The 15899-nt window shown below is 39.1% G+C and overlaps 2 protein-coding genes across 2 annotated transcripts in view; one reads left to right on the top strand and one right to left on the bottom strand.

The window, feature by feature from the left end:
* The window catches only part of LOC119430598 (cartilage oligomeric matrix protein), a gene marked incomplete at its 5' end in the record, with an annotated part of 568315 nt that overhangs the window by 351292 nt on the left and 201124 nt on the right, over positions 1-15899 (top strand). The gene's annotated exons all lie outside the window — the stretch shown is intronic.
* kdm4b (lysine (K)-specific demethylase 4B) overlaps positions 3704-15899 on the bottom strand; it is a 62889-nt gene continuing 50693 nt past the window's right edge. Inside the window, exons 15-22 of the mRNA XM_037698021.1 lie at positions 15134-15210; positions 14116-14171; positions 13804-13912; positions 10011-10199; positions 8388-8570; positions 7817-7936; positions 7127-7219; positions 3704-4473 (exon numbers count right to left, since the gene is read on the bottom strand). Of these exons, the coding sequence (XP_037553949.1) occupies positions 3991-4473; positions 7127-7219; positions 7817-7936; positions 8388-8570; positions 10011-10199; positions 13804-13912; positions 14116-14171; positions 15134-15210 (1310 nt within the window). The 3' untranslated portion in view covers positions 3704-3990. The remainder of the gene's footprint in view (positions 4474-7126; positions 7220-7816; positions 7937-8387; positions 8571-10010; positions 10200-13803; positions 13913-14115; positions 14172-15133; positions 15211-15899) is intronic.

Genomic DNA, 15899 nt, shown 5'->3' with positions numbered 1-15899 from the left:
AATAAATAAGTCAAGATGCATTGAATGTTCCCAATTGAAAGAAGTGTTTGCTTTAAATAAAATATCAGTGACTCATGTGCTGGATTTGTTTCCACAGAAACCTCCACATCTATTGTCCACAAATAAAACTCAAGTTTATTTTTACACATTTGATGTGAGACAGTATGACAACTAAACAAGAGAGGAAAAAAGGCTAAGAAGAGCTGCAACAGGAACCTGGAGGTTTAATCAGGCAGTATCTACATAAAAATGTACTGATTCAAAAGCGTCTTCACCCACAGGTTGATGGTCCCCGATGCTGTGAGGGTCATAATTGTAAATAATGATAAATAATGTAAATAATTTTAGCCTCACAGCCTTGGTTTTTCCTGTTTAGATTGTTTTTTTGTTGTTGTTTATTTTGTGGAATTTCTCCCCAACTCTAAGCTGAGAATAATTTAACTTTTGTCTACTGCAGGTAAGATATTGAATGCTCAATACAGCTTCATAACCACATTTCAAATCTGAACTGTCATTTTCATGGAAGGTCCAAAAAACAAGGCACGGCTAACAATTGTCAAACTTTTTAACCCACAGTGGGCTGAAGGAGGTCTTGGGAGAAGTGTTCATATTTTCTTCTTCCAGAAACAGCAGATTATTCTCCAAGTTAAATGGAACATTGTTCACACAAGTGCACTTCTGTCAAAAAAAATGTACTTCCTTTGGCAATTAACCTAATTTAATTGCAATTTGGAAGAGCTACAAAGTGAAACATGTATGTTTCTGACATTTTGCGCATTTCTACACTTAATTCTAAGTCAAATGTATTTTCCAATTTTTGTGAGGTAACATGATTGGACCATAATGGTTAGTGCTCAAAAATACAGACAGAAAAAAACAAAGGTGACAGTTATTCCACCTTATTCACCTCCCTTTTTCTTAATGCAAGTGGCAAATAGCTTAAGCTACCTAAATATGTATGCATCGTGTATAATAACTTGTGTTTCCAGTTAACAGCCTCATGAACGCAGGTCCCTGCTGACTGCTTAATCCAGGAATCCTGCCAATGAACAATGAGCAGTACTGCTGATGCTGTCACTTATTGGCTCTTAAACATCCCCTCATCTGAGGGAGGAATAGAAGATTGCCTTTAAAAATAAAGGTGATTACACACTAAAGACCAGGCAACCTGATAACCTCAATTATTTTTCACCATTAGTGAATGAATACAAACTTCGCTGGAGCCACCAGAGAATTCTCAAAGGTATTATCCTAAATATTTTTTTTTTCCAGTTTCTTAAATAGATTTTCCTCAGCTCATAAGCTTCTCATTTCAATCCTGGCTACAACTTTTGATTCAAGTTTTATTAGTTGCTAACAAATTAAACAAGGCCAGCAAAAAATAATATATAGTAATAGCAAACAAACTAATTCTACTTGTCTAGTATGGATTCAAACACTAATCCTAATGGAGGAGTCAACTTTCTGAGCTGAGGTTCCCAAAGTTTGGGTCAGAACAATAAGGTGGGGTCTTGAAATGATATTCAGAATTTAAAATACATTTTTAAATATTTTGGATTTTAATGTCAAAGATATAGTCACAAATTTAAACAAAAGTATAATAGTTGAGATTGTTGGTTTCCATTAGGGATGCTATAGAAAAAAAATTTTTTTTTTTTTTGTTATACCAGTGTGTGCAATAATGATCTTGCTGAAAATTGTAATGAATCAGACACCAACTGCATGCCAGGAAGATATTTGGCGTTCAGATGGAGCCCCACTGCTGACTTGCATGATGGTTGCCAAAACGCACATGGAATATTTGGAGCGTTGTGATGACAATGATGAAGAAAAGGAGAGAAATGAGGAAAAACGCTGACTTATATTGCCATTGTATAATTCAGCATTATTGCATGTTTTCAATATTGTGCTAGTTGTCTCCAGGACTCCTAATTGGCTCAAAAGTAAAGTGTAAATTTCAAACAGCACCAATTGGCACACGTTCCTGCTACTGCTATTAGTGTCGGAAGCTAAAAGGTTTGGGGAAATTTATTGCAATTTTTTGCAGAGAGAAAGACAATTTATCTATGTTTATATGATGCCACAGATGGCAGTGGACTACAGCAAATCAACAGAAAGCAAACTAAATCAATAAACCTTGTGGTGACACTAACATGACCCACAGTGATCATACGATACTTTTTATTAAAGGAACAGAAAAGCAGAACTATAAAATTCTAATTTTCCAAACTAAACTTGTTGCAAGCGCTTTTCTTTCAACTAAAATGAAAACATGTACAGGTGCATAAACATAATGTATTGAAAAGCATATTTTATACAGAGGATTTTTTTTAAATAATGGGGTGTGTATGTTGTTTTTGTAATCAACAAAATGTCATTACAAGACCAAGAAAACACTTTTTGAATCACACAAAACTCAGAAGAGTTGGCGACTATAACCCACTTTAATGCTCATTAATTATTGTTTAATGAATCTCATTTAGAAATGCAAACACGTCTCTGTTCAAATATTTCAGTTCTGACAGCGAAAAAGGAAGAAGTAACGTGACATTTACAAATATGAATCCAAACAAGGCCTGTGGTATTTACATCAGGACAGCGTTATGAGAGATCAGTAGTTTAGTTTCTGTAGCACCTATTTAGCACAGAAAGGTCATATGCTAGAAAGACAAGAAAAAAGATTATAAGAAATTGTGTGATACATTTAGAAACCCCACCCAAAAGGAAGGCATTATTATTTTTGATTGGCCAAGTTTGCGGATTCATTTCAGAAACTCAATATAGACGAGGACACGAATAGGAAAAAAAACATATGTAAATTAATTTAGAAATTGATACATACATTTTAAACAAATGGTGCAATGGACTCCCAATTGTAGGGTTCCTACATTTTTTTTTTTTTTCTAAAACATTTCCTATTCTTTGAAGAACCAGCCCGTTGGCTGCTTAAAGTGTTTTTAGGATCTCTGTAACAATGAATGGAGACATCGCTCGGACGGCCAAAACAAGCAAATTGGCAGAATATGTAGCAGGTAAGCCCAATTATGAGTGAGGGCAAATCCTGGCTCGTACGCATGCCCTCAACCTTTAGAAGACCTGTTTCTCACTTGTAGGAACCCCTGAGATAGTTTGTGTGAAAAAGTGGTGTTGCCAAATGATGTAAATACACAAAGATGCCATCCGTTAACTACTTTGACACATCTTCACAAAACGATGCATCCTTCAAACTACTAGTGTTTGCATTCAACACATTTGCTCTATAACAAATAATTTTAATATTTGACTAAGACTTTTAAATACTGAATTCCCGCTACAATACATTTCTTTTCACCCCCCACCCCTACCCCCCTTTACCTCCTGCATTTTCACAAGAGCACACCTTGCCTGAAATATTCTGCAGATGAGAAATGCGACAGTTTCAATCCACCATTTTTTATTTTTTTTAACTGAAAAATAAGTATCTAGTTGCTGGTTACTTGAGTTAGCAAAGTTTAAGTTGGCAACAACTTCACTTCAGAGAGGCTCCAATAACCACCGGTTTCCTTTAGAAAGACATCAAGAGTGTGCCATTTTTGAACAAATGCAACGAGGTATGAAGTTGATGCCACCTAGAGAATTATTCATTTATCAAGATGGAAAAAAAAAAAACAGCAGCTGGACAAAAACAAAAAGCAATACAAACTAACAAAAAATAAAACGCACCAAATTAATAACCTTAGAAATAAAAGTAAAAAAAACAACAATGTTCTGCTCTTCAGCTGCTGTAGAGCAAGCTAAAGCACCACTGCAAATACATAAACTCAAAACATAGAAAACATGCATTAAAAGAGTGCTTGTGAGTTTGTGTCTCTTCCTGTTCACTCCTGCAGCTTTCCAAGTTGAAGGAGGAAAAGTTTGTCCCATAATACAGCACTCAAGAGTCCGCCTCCTTTAGCCCACCTCCTGCAGACTCGGCCTTCATCGGCCGAGTAATAACAATGGAGTTGGTTTTTAATACAAGTGGCTGGGGCCATCGTCCTGAGGGAAACGTGAATGAAGGAGCCTCTTCATGTAGGACACATAGCCGCTGCTGGGCATGTAGCTGTCAGACATGTGCTGGGCTGGCGGAGCAGTGGAAGGCGGGGACTGAAGGGGGTCAGAGTTTAAAGTGGTTTGAACAGAGGTGGACTGCGGCGACGATGTGGGGTCAGAGACCAAGGGTGGTTTTGTAAGTGTGTTAGTGCGGGGAGCACTCGTGTCCATTGGGGTTTCTGCATCCATCTTATTGCTGCTGAGTGGGGTGGGGGCTTCCTGTTTGATAGGCTGGGTCTGAGGCTTTATATTTGGTTGCACGCTAATACTGCGACGCTTCTGTGCTGGTGCTGGTGCTGGCGCTGCAGTCTTGAGGTTAGCTGAGCTGGAGGGCTGGCGGGGGCGTTTAGTTGCTTGGGCTTCATGCACAGGGGAAACCTCCAACTGTGGTGTAGGCATGGCCTGAAAGCAGAAAGACTTGCATTTGTAACAGATGGAGAAACATCAAGTCAGATATATACTGACACGTCCCTTCACTTGTGTCTCGCCTTCAGAGACGTGATCTTTCAAAAAATTCCTTGATCTGAACTCCTCTAAAACATTTCTTGAGACCATTTTAAAGTTAGCATTTTGGCCATCGCCATCTTGGTTTAATAAAAATCACGAGTGAAGAATGTGTCTGAGGACCTAAGGACACTAATGTGGTAATGACTTCTAAATCACCAGAGCGCCTTACGCTAATGCACTCCCTGTTTATTGTCTCATTTGCTTTAAATGGACTGTAATTTTAAAAAGAAATGAGCCTGTGATGCGTAAGACATGAAACTAGAAACATTGACCATAAACTCATTTAAAATGTTTACAAAACTAATAAAAGGATTGTTTCTGAAGTACGCTTCTTTGCATGTAAAAAGTATTGTCCCTTGCCAGCCATTTTAAATGTGCAAAATATGACCTAAAAAAGCCAGCAGGCGTTGCACTACACTTCAGTCCAAGATCAGAATCAGCTTTATTATCATTGCACCAAAGCACAACGAAATTACATTTCAGTACAGCCCGTCCAAGTAAAACATAAACAAATAGACATGGGAGGACGAAGGTGTCTGAGGCCGCAGCCCCATGGGAGGTGCTGCCTTTTTTGTTTAGATAGGAAAAGAGAAACACGGGGGAAGGGGAGATATTTAAAAAAAAATCATATTTCTCACTGTGTCCTAGATGGGACACTGTGAAAGTTGCAAAAAAATAACCTCAGCACAGAAGCAGCGACATACTGATGACATCATGATACATATATACATGGGGAGGGCCGACGAAGGTGGTGAGTTTGTCCGTGGACACTGCCAGATAGTCCTCATAGTCCGAATAAAAGATCAGTGTCTATCAGCCGGCTCAGCTCTGATACAGGTCCACAGATGTCCTCATGAAGGGAGCGGGTGGGGGAGCAGAGTTTCTTGTTCACATAACATCCAGGAGAGTTTGAGATAGTTGGCCAATTCAAGGTCAACACGGGGGAGTCAGATTTAAATAACAGTTATTTTGGGTCAGACTGATTCTGCTTGATTTTCTGTCTCCCTTACAGTCCTACTGGTACATCTCAATGGCGACTCCAAACAGCCAAATTTGGGGGTCAACACCGCTGGGCCGAGCTTGTAGCTTCTCCAAGGTCAATTCCTTCTCGCCTGCGAGTTTCAGGAGCCACAAGTGTCCTGCGATTCTCAGTAATCGCATCCAGCTTATGGCTCAGCTCACACAGCATCTGAGTCTGAGTGTTCACCGCACGGCACATTCCTTCACACAAGCCGGGCAGCCCTGCAATGGCCAGAACAACTGCCGATGTTTTCCATATTTGTCGATATGCCAGGTGAACACCAACTCAAAAAACCCCAGAAATCCTGTTACCATGAATCCAATTATGTACGCGTATTCTACATCCTCAACGGACAATACGGACACACACGATCTTCCACTGCCTCCAGGAATCCATTGTGTATCCAGCTGCAAGTGTCCCGTCAGGGCAAGAGGGCTCTCCTTCGCCCTGTCTTCTTGTCGAGAAAACTTTATCAGTTGCTTTGAGAGACCAGTTGACCAGATCCATAATTTACAATTCGGAAGATATGTAAAGACAGGCTCCGATAGGACTCACAAGACAGAGCAAAAGCAGGAGGGAAACAGGAGCAGGAGGGAAAAGCGTTCGCCTTCGTCGAGAGCAAGTGGGAAGAATAAACATATCCATAAGATCAAAATTTCCAAAACTTCTCCCCCCCCTCTCAAATCAGATTAAGGGTAACAGATGGGATTTTTACCAGAAGGATAAAATCTATAAAAACAGTAGGCCTCTCTCTTACAGAGTTCAAATGAGTGCACGCTCTGGTACACATTTTATGGCTAATGGTTTTGTTGTTGAGTTCAAGTTCAAACTGTTGTACAGTTTTCGGTAAAAACAAATCCGAGTAGATTCACTTTTCAGAACTGGAGGCTGAGTCGCATTTTTCTGTGTAGTTCACAGGAAAAACTTTTGAGGTCATAAGAGAAACGTTGATAAAAAAAATAAAATAAAACTTGCATAATAATACTGTCTGTGAAAATTATTTTAAAACAATTAAGTAGCAACAAACACAGATTTAGACAAAGTAAAACATGTTTTTTTTTTCCATCTCTTGTAGATAGAATATTTTTTTCTGACAAAGATATTACTCAAACTAAGATGACAGCTGGTTTTTAAGGCAGTGAATCCAGTCTTCTTGCTAAAGTACCAAATTATACATGCATTTAATCAGATGCATGCTCAATAATCCAGGTAGATAAATTGAACAAGGTTGAGTCAGGTCCTCTGGATCGGTTCTTCTTTGTTGAAAAGATTCAACTAAGAAGAACTCATCCAGATGACCTGACTCAACCTTGTTAGTAATATAAAAACTATTTTTTGTTTTGACTTATTTGATTTGGCCATAACTTGTGCATTTTAAAATTACTTTTATTTTTCCCCAGATCAAACAAATGTATGTTCACAACAATGTAAGTAAAGATAATGTGAACCATTTTGCCAAAGTGTGATTTGATTTCTTTGTCACTTGGTCGGTGTATGAGAGCCACTTAGTTAAAGCAAAATACTCACCAGTCGGGTTCGGACCCTTTTGGGCAACTCTTGCTCCAGGGTAAAGATATCCGATTGTTTAAGCATCTGCTGACTTTTATCCTGAAACTCAACCTAGATGTATATTAAAAAAAGAAGATTAATCATCATGTCTTTTCAGTGTATTTTCTTCTGAGAGAACAGGAAACAATCAGCCGCAGGGAAGACAGAACAAAAATCTAAATTCTGGTTAATTGTGACACTAGACCCCTCCAAAAATATGCAACTCCCAAACTAAAGCAGAACACGTCAGTTAAATAAATTAGCTTAAGGGTTGGTCAGTAAATAAAAAAATAAGAATAAGAGCCTCAGTTAAGAACTCTAAATAGAAACACTTGTTTAAATTTTTTTTTTAATCTGTGAAAGAGAAAAAAGTCAGGGTTGTGGCTCAGACTCTGATTAGCTGGAGAAATGTTTTTATCTCAACACAAAAGCATCTGAAAGCAGAGAAACATAGTTTATCATTCTTTTTTTTTTTTTTGAGAAAGATTTAATAGGAAACATTTGTAATGTAAGAATAAATAAACTTCTATTTCTCCTAATGTTTCCACATACAGGTCACTTCCCTGAAAACATTATTGTCTAAATGGTAACTCTGGATCCCATATTTGACTGTACAGGGCATTAAAAAGTAATTGTAACCTGAAGATGAAGAAATAAAGCTTTCCTCACCTGGAAAACCTTGTTGGCATGCTGTTTGACAAAAGTAGCTTTGAGGATTTTATCATCAGGTGTGACGACCACAATCGAGTTACCCGCGACAGGAGGACCATGATGCAGACAGTCGTGACTCTGGAGAAAGCAGTAGGAAAAGACAGAAACACAGACAGGAAAGACGAAAAGAAAGTGAAAGGAGTCATTTAAGCAGAAATACCAGATTTCAGATCTCTGCATGCATTGTTTCTATAAAATAAAATTCAGTTTCTTTGGTTGCTTAGTTTTATCTTCTAAAAAAATTTAATTAAATTACGTTTAACAAGTACATATAGTTTCCACATGGTTATTTGTTTAAACACCTTTTGGAGTAGAGTTTAATAATTTAGGGATTTATTATAAATAAAGTTCTGTTTATTGCCAAAACATTGACATTAAGGGTAATCTACAGTTTTTAAGGTCATTACATTTTCAAGATGCTCAGCCTACAAAACATACATACGTTGCTAGGATATCTGTGTAGGTATTTTAAAGTTTCAGCTATGAGCTATACACAGGTTAAGTAAAAAAATTTAAAAAAAACACTCACTATAACATTTTCTGGCTGCAAGTTATCACAGTAAGAGCCATCTTCAAAGTTGACCTCATAAAATGTCTGTGTGGCGATGCCGATGATGGTGCAGGGGTAGAACCAGCTGTCAGCGTTACGTCCAATCACCCTTCTACCCACATCAAGAACCGGGGAGGCTACTCGAGGATACACTGTTCGAGTCTGAAAGAAAGGGGAAAAGATCAGACAAGACAATGGACCTCAAACTGAACTAGTATTTAATAGGAACTGTGTTTTTCTGTCATTAATGCCAACACGTATCTATGATGCATGGACTGAAATGTAAATAACAATTGAAGGCGGTGCTTAAAATATAAATTCCTTTAAGAAATAAGTTCAATTTGAAAACATCCTAAAACATGAAGGAATGGTTTATTATGTTTTCATAATTATGACACCAACACACAAAAACACACTGTTACAATTAATCAAGTTTTCAAAGCACCACCCCCCCAAAAAAAGTTAAAATGTTGATCTTTTCCACTTATACCAAATGAACACCACACTGAAAAAAATTATAATTTTATTAGTTTAAGTTTAAAACACATTACTATTTTCTTGATATATGTTTTAACATTGGAAAAAAGTGATTTGGGTCGAGGTTCTGCCTCAAGTGGAGGAGTTCAAGTATCTCGGGGGTTTGTTCAAAAAAATGAGTGGGGGAAGAAATGAGCGCGAGACTGACAGGTGGATTGGTGTAGTGTCTGTAGTATTGTGGACTCTGTGCCGGTCCGTTGTGGTGAAGAGAGAGCTGAGCTGTATTGCAAAGCTCTTTGTTTACTGATCAGTCTACATTCCTACCCTCACCCCCTCACTGAGGCGGCTGTGGGTGAGTGGTTAGAGCAGTCGTCCTACAATGCACGAGTTGTGGGTTTGATTCCACCAGCAGCCACATACCAAAGCATCCCTGGGCAAGACACTGAACCCTCATTGCCTCCGGTGTGTCCCATTGGTGTATGAATGTGATCTAAAGCTCTGATTCTGAGTCACGTTAGAATGATTTGTTCAATTAGCTTGTAGAGATCTAGTAGAGAGCTGTATGAATGGGTAAATGAGGGCACAGATTGTAGTGTAAAGCGCTTTGGGAGTCTTGACAAGATAGAAAGGTTCTATATAAGTATAGTCCATTTACCAATTACGTATGGCCATGAACTCTGGGTAGTGACTGAAACAATGGGATTGCGGATACACGTGATCGAAATGAGGTTCCTCTGCAGGGTAGCTGGACTCTCCCTTAGAGATGGGGTGAGAAGTTCAGTTATCTGGGAGAAACTCTGAGTAAAACCGTTTCTTCTCCACATCGAGAGGAGCCAGTTGAGGTGGTTCGGGCATCTAGTAGAGATGCTTCCTGAGTGCCTCCCTAGGGAGGTGCTTCGTGCATGTCCGACTGGGAGGAGACCCAGGAGAAGACCCAGGACAAGCTGGAGAGACTATGTCTCTCGGTTGGCTTGGGAACACCTTGGAATCCTCCCAGAAGAGCTGGAAGAGGTGGCTGTGGAAAGAGATGTCTGGGCCTCCCTGCTCAAGCCGCTGCCCACGCGGTCCGACTTCAGAACAAGTGGAAGATAATGAATGAATGGATGGATGGATGTTTTAATTTACCTTCTGAGGGCTCTTCTTGTGCTTGTGGCAGGTGACCGATAGAAGGTAGGGCCAGTCGGCAGGTTTCATCACGACTCCAGCGACCTGAGCACATGTAACGTGGAAGGAGGTAGCACAGTTCTCATAGGTGCACTGGATGCAGGCGCCTTGGGTCCGAGTGGGACTTGTTGAATGGCAGAACACACATTTCTGCAATATAAAAAATAAATATATATTAAACTGTTTTTTCTTCCATAATGGAAACAAAGTAAGGCTCCAATTTTTCTGCTTTAGTTTACATTTAAAATATTCTACAAAATACAGAAAATATGAGTCTGACCTCAGTATTTAAAAAATTGTAATCTGACTCCAACAACACTGAGACAGTTCAAATTATTTCAGCTACAATTCATAAAAAACTACTCAAACGTCTTGTTAAAATACTAACTCACTGTATCAAATGAAGAACTATGATCTCATTCCTAATCTTATCTATCTTTGTCACTCCTAAAGAGAACCTCAGCATCTCCATTTCTGCCACTTCCAGTTCTTTCTCCATTTTGAAAATGCCACTGTCTCCAGACCATACAACACAACTGGTCTCACAACTGTCTTGTAAACTTTCCTTTGACCTTTGCTGATATCCTTTTGTCGCAAATCACTCCTGAAACTTTTCTCCATCCACTCCATCCTGCCTGGAGTGGATGATTCAAGTATTTTGTTAATTATGTTAAAAGACAGGCAGATCATAAAAGAAAACTGTAAATAAAAAGATGGCTGAATATTTTGGCAGGGGGACGATCTGACAGCAGGACGAACAGGAGACGAGTCGGTCACTAAAGCTTCTCTTGTCAAACTTACATCTCGTACACCATGTAAGGGTCTCTTACCCAACTGGATTAAATTACAAATATGTGTAAAATGTTATGAAAGGGAGGGCATAACTGATTATTAGTTACAGCAGCAATTATATCTACCTCAAAAAGCTGAATAAGGATGCACCCTGAATTTAAATGAAGTGGATCAGAAAAAGGCGAGTGGTAATTTCAACTCGTGCCAACAGCCGGCGATGTAACAGACTAACTATTCTCTGGGCAGCTTGGCTTAATTGAAGAAATATAATACATTTATTAATTTTAATTTGGATGAATATGGTCTTTAGTGATTATCTACCATCTGACGCACTGTTTTTCCAGTCCCTCGCATGCGCTGTTTCTCCCTCCGTTTTTTTCAGTGTTAACTCCTATTTAAAAAATATCTATCTACCGGTATCTATCTATTTACAGGTATCTATCTATATATCTATATATCTATATATCTACCTATTTACCGGTATCTATCTACCGGTATCTACCTGTATCTATTTATCGGTATCTACCTGTATCTATCCATCGGTATCTACCGGTATCTATCTACCTATCTACTTATATACCTATCTATCTGTCTATCACTGTGTGCAGCTGCAGCACAATGCTGATCAATGAAGTTTATTTTTTATTATGTCGATACTTGAGTTTTGCTCACTTTGCATCTATACAGTAGACTCAAAAACTAATGTATGGAAATCTGTTGTAGAACAGATACAAGGTTTTTATTTTTATTTTACTGTCTTGTTTTCTGTAGGCCATAGGCGTCGCAACCATTATATGTGAAGGGGACAAGTCCCCCCCACATTAAAAAAAACGTTCATTTTGACCCCCCCTTTACTATGAAACATTAGTTCAGTCGGCGCAGTTTCTTTCTTTGTGAAAAAAAAATCCATTCCACTTGATTAATAGAATACTCAAACCACTAAAACTCCACTCCAGGTTTTCCTGGTTACCTCCAACTCTAAACACAGCAGCCTGTTGCCACGGTCACAATATACGGTGGTCACAGAATATGGTGTAACACCTGCAGTGTTTCCTCCTGCCTCGGCAGAAAACGCACACAGATGGAGGAGATGGAGACACCTCTGTGTTACTCGCATGCCAGTTTAGTGAGCTTAGTGCAGGCAGTTGTTGGTTGATCATAAACATTTATTCATGTTAGGAGGATGCTTGAGAGGAGCGCTACGTCTGTAGCATCTTAGCTTAGCAGTAACTGTGACGCTGTAAGACGCTGGAGGTGTAAGAGACGCTGTGGGTTCAGGTGCATAAAGGTGAAATGTCTTTAAAACCCCACCCCTCATTGTTCTCAAGCTTCATGAGAAACATCATTTAGATGAGTAGTGTTGAACACAAGTAAAAATGTCTAGTGGTGATGTTTTTTATTTCACAATAAACACAAATAGTGCCGACCTGACGCTCTGTATTAAAGTGTATTAAAGTTAAAATTACTTTAAACCCACAACTGAATTTACACAAACTTGGTGAAAAACATGTTTTAAATGTGTGGAATTAAAGGAAATCTAGGTGAAATGTTGCTTTTTTGTACACTAGTGAACACCTTTTTTTTTTACATGCGCGCACACACACCTACACACATCATTGTGTCCCCCCCACATTACGGATGCTTCTGATGCCCTTGCTGTAGGCAAAAGTGGCCCAAATCCAATATTTTATGATTGTGACTAATTCTATTTTTTCAAATACAACCAGGGTGGTTTTCATATGTGGCACTAAATTGGATTCATATTGGATGTCTTTCAAAGTGGCCTCAGTCTGAATGGTCAGGTTGCATTTCATCTGCCTGTTATGCTAATGAGGTAGGATCGATCCAAGTTTGTGTCGTCAACTAGTCTTCAACAGTCATTCAGTGAACTACAACTTTAAGACAGAGCTTTACCTGAGCTGATAAAGTCAAAATTAAACAAGTTGCTGTTTAGTTTGATGCTTTGGGATTAGCATGAAAGTTGTAGTTGTAAATACTTAATTTATGTTGCTGGCCTTTAGGACTGTGTTCAGAACTGGAAATTCAATACAATCACTGAAGGTGCAAGACTAAACAAAAACTTTGAAAAGATACATTTTTAAAGAATTTTCAGGGGGGGGGGGGGGGGTTGTGCTTAAAAGTTTTAAAAACGAGACAAATAAAGCAACTTGTGCAAAAACTCTCCATCCTTGAGAGCCAAGTGCTCAAGGGTAGGAGGGAAACAGCAACTGCTAAAAATGTTGCAAAAAAAAAAAACTGGTTTCATGGGTGCATGTGTTCACATTTGATCAGCCCAGTCATCCAAATCATTAGAGTGCACAGCTTCTTCTCAAAGCTTTTTAAGACGAGACGGAAGAATCCTGCTTTGACAGCACTCCGATGCAAATGTCACCAGCTTGTCTTTGATAGATTATTCACAGAGAAGAGGAGGGAGAGAGGTGACATTATTTGCGAGTTTGTGATAATGTACCAGCAAGCAATGATATCACGCGAAAGGGTGCAGAGACTGTGAAACAGGGATTGAAAAAAGAAAAGAAAAGAAAAGCACTGAACAAGTTGTGTTCAAAGATGCGGCAGCAATGGGGAGATTGCTTCCAGCCCACAAGATCGATGCAGTTCATTTGGCGCAGTGAGAAATGACAGCTGATTATTCAGCCATTCCCCTCAGCATGTCTGTTTTACCCCACTTCTCACAAAAAGTAAATAAATAAATAAAATAAATAAAATAAAATCTATCAATCCACCAGGAAAGGAAGTAGAGTAACGGGAGAAAGTGACAAAAACGGAGGCAATGAACAGGAAAAAAGCAATCTGCCTTGGTACTGGAAAAGACTGGAGAAGTACAAGAAATTAAACCACCACAGTGGGTAGAAGTACAGAGAAGTTTAGGTTTCATCAGAAAGAGTTGTTAACATAATGTCAGTCTGACCAGATTTATGTGCTGACCTATTTTACAACCTACCAGATTCTTGCGGGTTTCTGGGATAGCGCTGACATCCACTGGTTCTCTCTCCATGGCATTGATGAAGCGAGCTTCAGCCACACCAATAGCACAGATGATGTGGACCCACCTGCACACGAAGCCAGACAGAAACAATCCCTTAGAAACTTTGATGATTTAAAAAGCAAATCCATTCTACATTTAAAAATAAAGTTGTTGTTTTGTATTTACTTGTGTTTTAAGAAGGCAGGACAAATGCTTTAGTGTTCCGTTATTAGTGAATATTCAGTCAACTTTGGAAATGCAAATGTATACAATTATCTAAGTACTCACTTGTTGTCTGTGGTACTCTTCAAAGCTCCTCCCCGTAAATTACAGAGACAGCACTCCTAAAAAACAAACCAAAAAGGTAAAAATTACAGTTTAGGTACAGAAACCCTGAAACATTTAATCTGCATCAACTTTTGAGTGGTTTCGTTTATCGCGGACTCGCTCTATCGCGGTTTTTTCAAAATAAGATTGAACATGACACACAATTGGCTGATTGATGGATGAGCCGCACGATCGGCATGGAATTTTTATTTAAAATAAATTATTTTAAATTACTTAACACCTGCTGCACCTGTGCGCAGCCCACAGCTTCTGTAGCTGTGTGAAGTTCCCTCCTGCTGCGTGTCATATCTCCGCTCTGCAGAGGAGAAGTGGGCGTGGCCGAGAGCGCTGGCAGAGTGCAGCCGGAGGTAGAGAGCAGAGATCATGACATGCTGTGATCTTTTAGAGCATTTAGAAACATTGTTTAGAATATTGCAAGAGTGCGAGAAGGGTTTAAAACACCTTAATAAATAAATAAATAAATGTATGCATGTATGTATATATATATATATATATATATATATATATATATACACACAAACTAAAATAAACTACCACTTACTACTATTTCTACTTCGCGGCTTTTCACTTATCACGGGGCTTCAGGGTATGGATCCCCCACGATAAATGAAGGACTACTGTATTATATTTGACATGTTAGATCAGCACTAAGGCCTGTGTTCACATCATTCTTACCAACAGGTTATTGTACATTCAGTTTGTTTTTTTTCCTCCTTGAGCTCCAAACGGAGGAAGCCTGTCTTCCTGTTGCCAATATACGAGCATCTATACAACTTTCTCTGACATTTGTCGCCCAGCTGAACCCACTTGAACTATTTTATTCAACAGCCGGGTCCCAGGTAGATTTAACAGTAACTTTTAAGGATTAATTTTGAATATTGGATCTAAAAAAACAAGAGTTCTCCTAGATATCTGGTTTAGGATTTGGGTGTGAGGATCAACTATGATTGCTACTAACTTCTGTCCAGGCTCCTGCTGCGCATCTGCAGCACGTCCAGGAAGAACTGACCGAGTTGGGCTTCACACCATAACAACCTGTCAGACAGAAGACACACATCATTATAAATATGTATCCTACTACATACAGAAGTTTTCTGTAAGCTTATATTTAGTACATTTATATATATTTAGTTGAGCATGCATCAGGATATATTTAGTACACTGATATTTATTGTCAGGTTTGAATGTTAACTACACGGTTCTTTTTTCCATTACGCATTTTGATCCCAAACCTGTCAAACATTTGTTCACTCCTTTTTTAAGAACTCCCCTAACCTTCCTGCTTCTACTCTAAATTGAGCAACACCTGGACACGTTTAAATGATCTTTGGTGGGATGAACACTGCAGGACATTGAGAAGCAGAGGCATGGGATGCAGAACTGGCATTTCTGACAGGAGCTCTTTCTGCTTCATGTCCTCCCATCAATAGCAGCGCTGTTTCAACAGCTAAGCCCAGCTCTTCCCTGGATGACTAATGAACTGTTCTTGAAGGTGCACTACAACTTTAAGGATAATAAGAACCCAGGAGGGTTGATGTGTGTGAGTTATGAACTAAGATGCTGTGTGTGTGTCAGTTGTGTGATTTAATTGTGTGTGTGTGTGTGTGTGTGTGTGTGTGTGTGTGTGTGTGTGTGTGTGTGTGTGTGTGTGTGTGTGTGTGTGTGTGTGTGTGTGTGTGTGTGTGTGTGTGTGTGTGTGTGTGTGTGTGTGTGTGTGTGTGTGT

This window comes from Nematolebias whitei, chromosome 3, assembly GCF_014905685.2.
Source record: "Nematolebias whitei isolate Nwh7 chromosome 3, NemWhi1, whole genome shotgun sequence".
Taxonomy (NCBI): Eukaryota; Metazoa; Chordata; class Actinopteri; order Cyprinodontiformes; family Rivulidae; genus Nematolebias; species Nematolebias whitei.
This window is presented reverse-complemented; position numbering and strand designations above follow the sequence as displayed.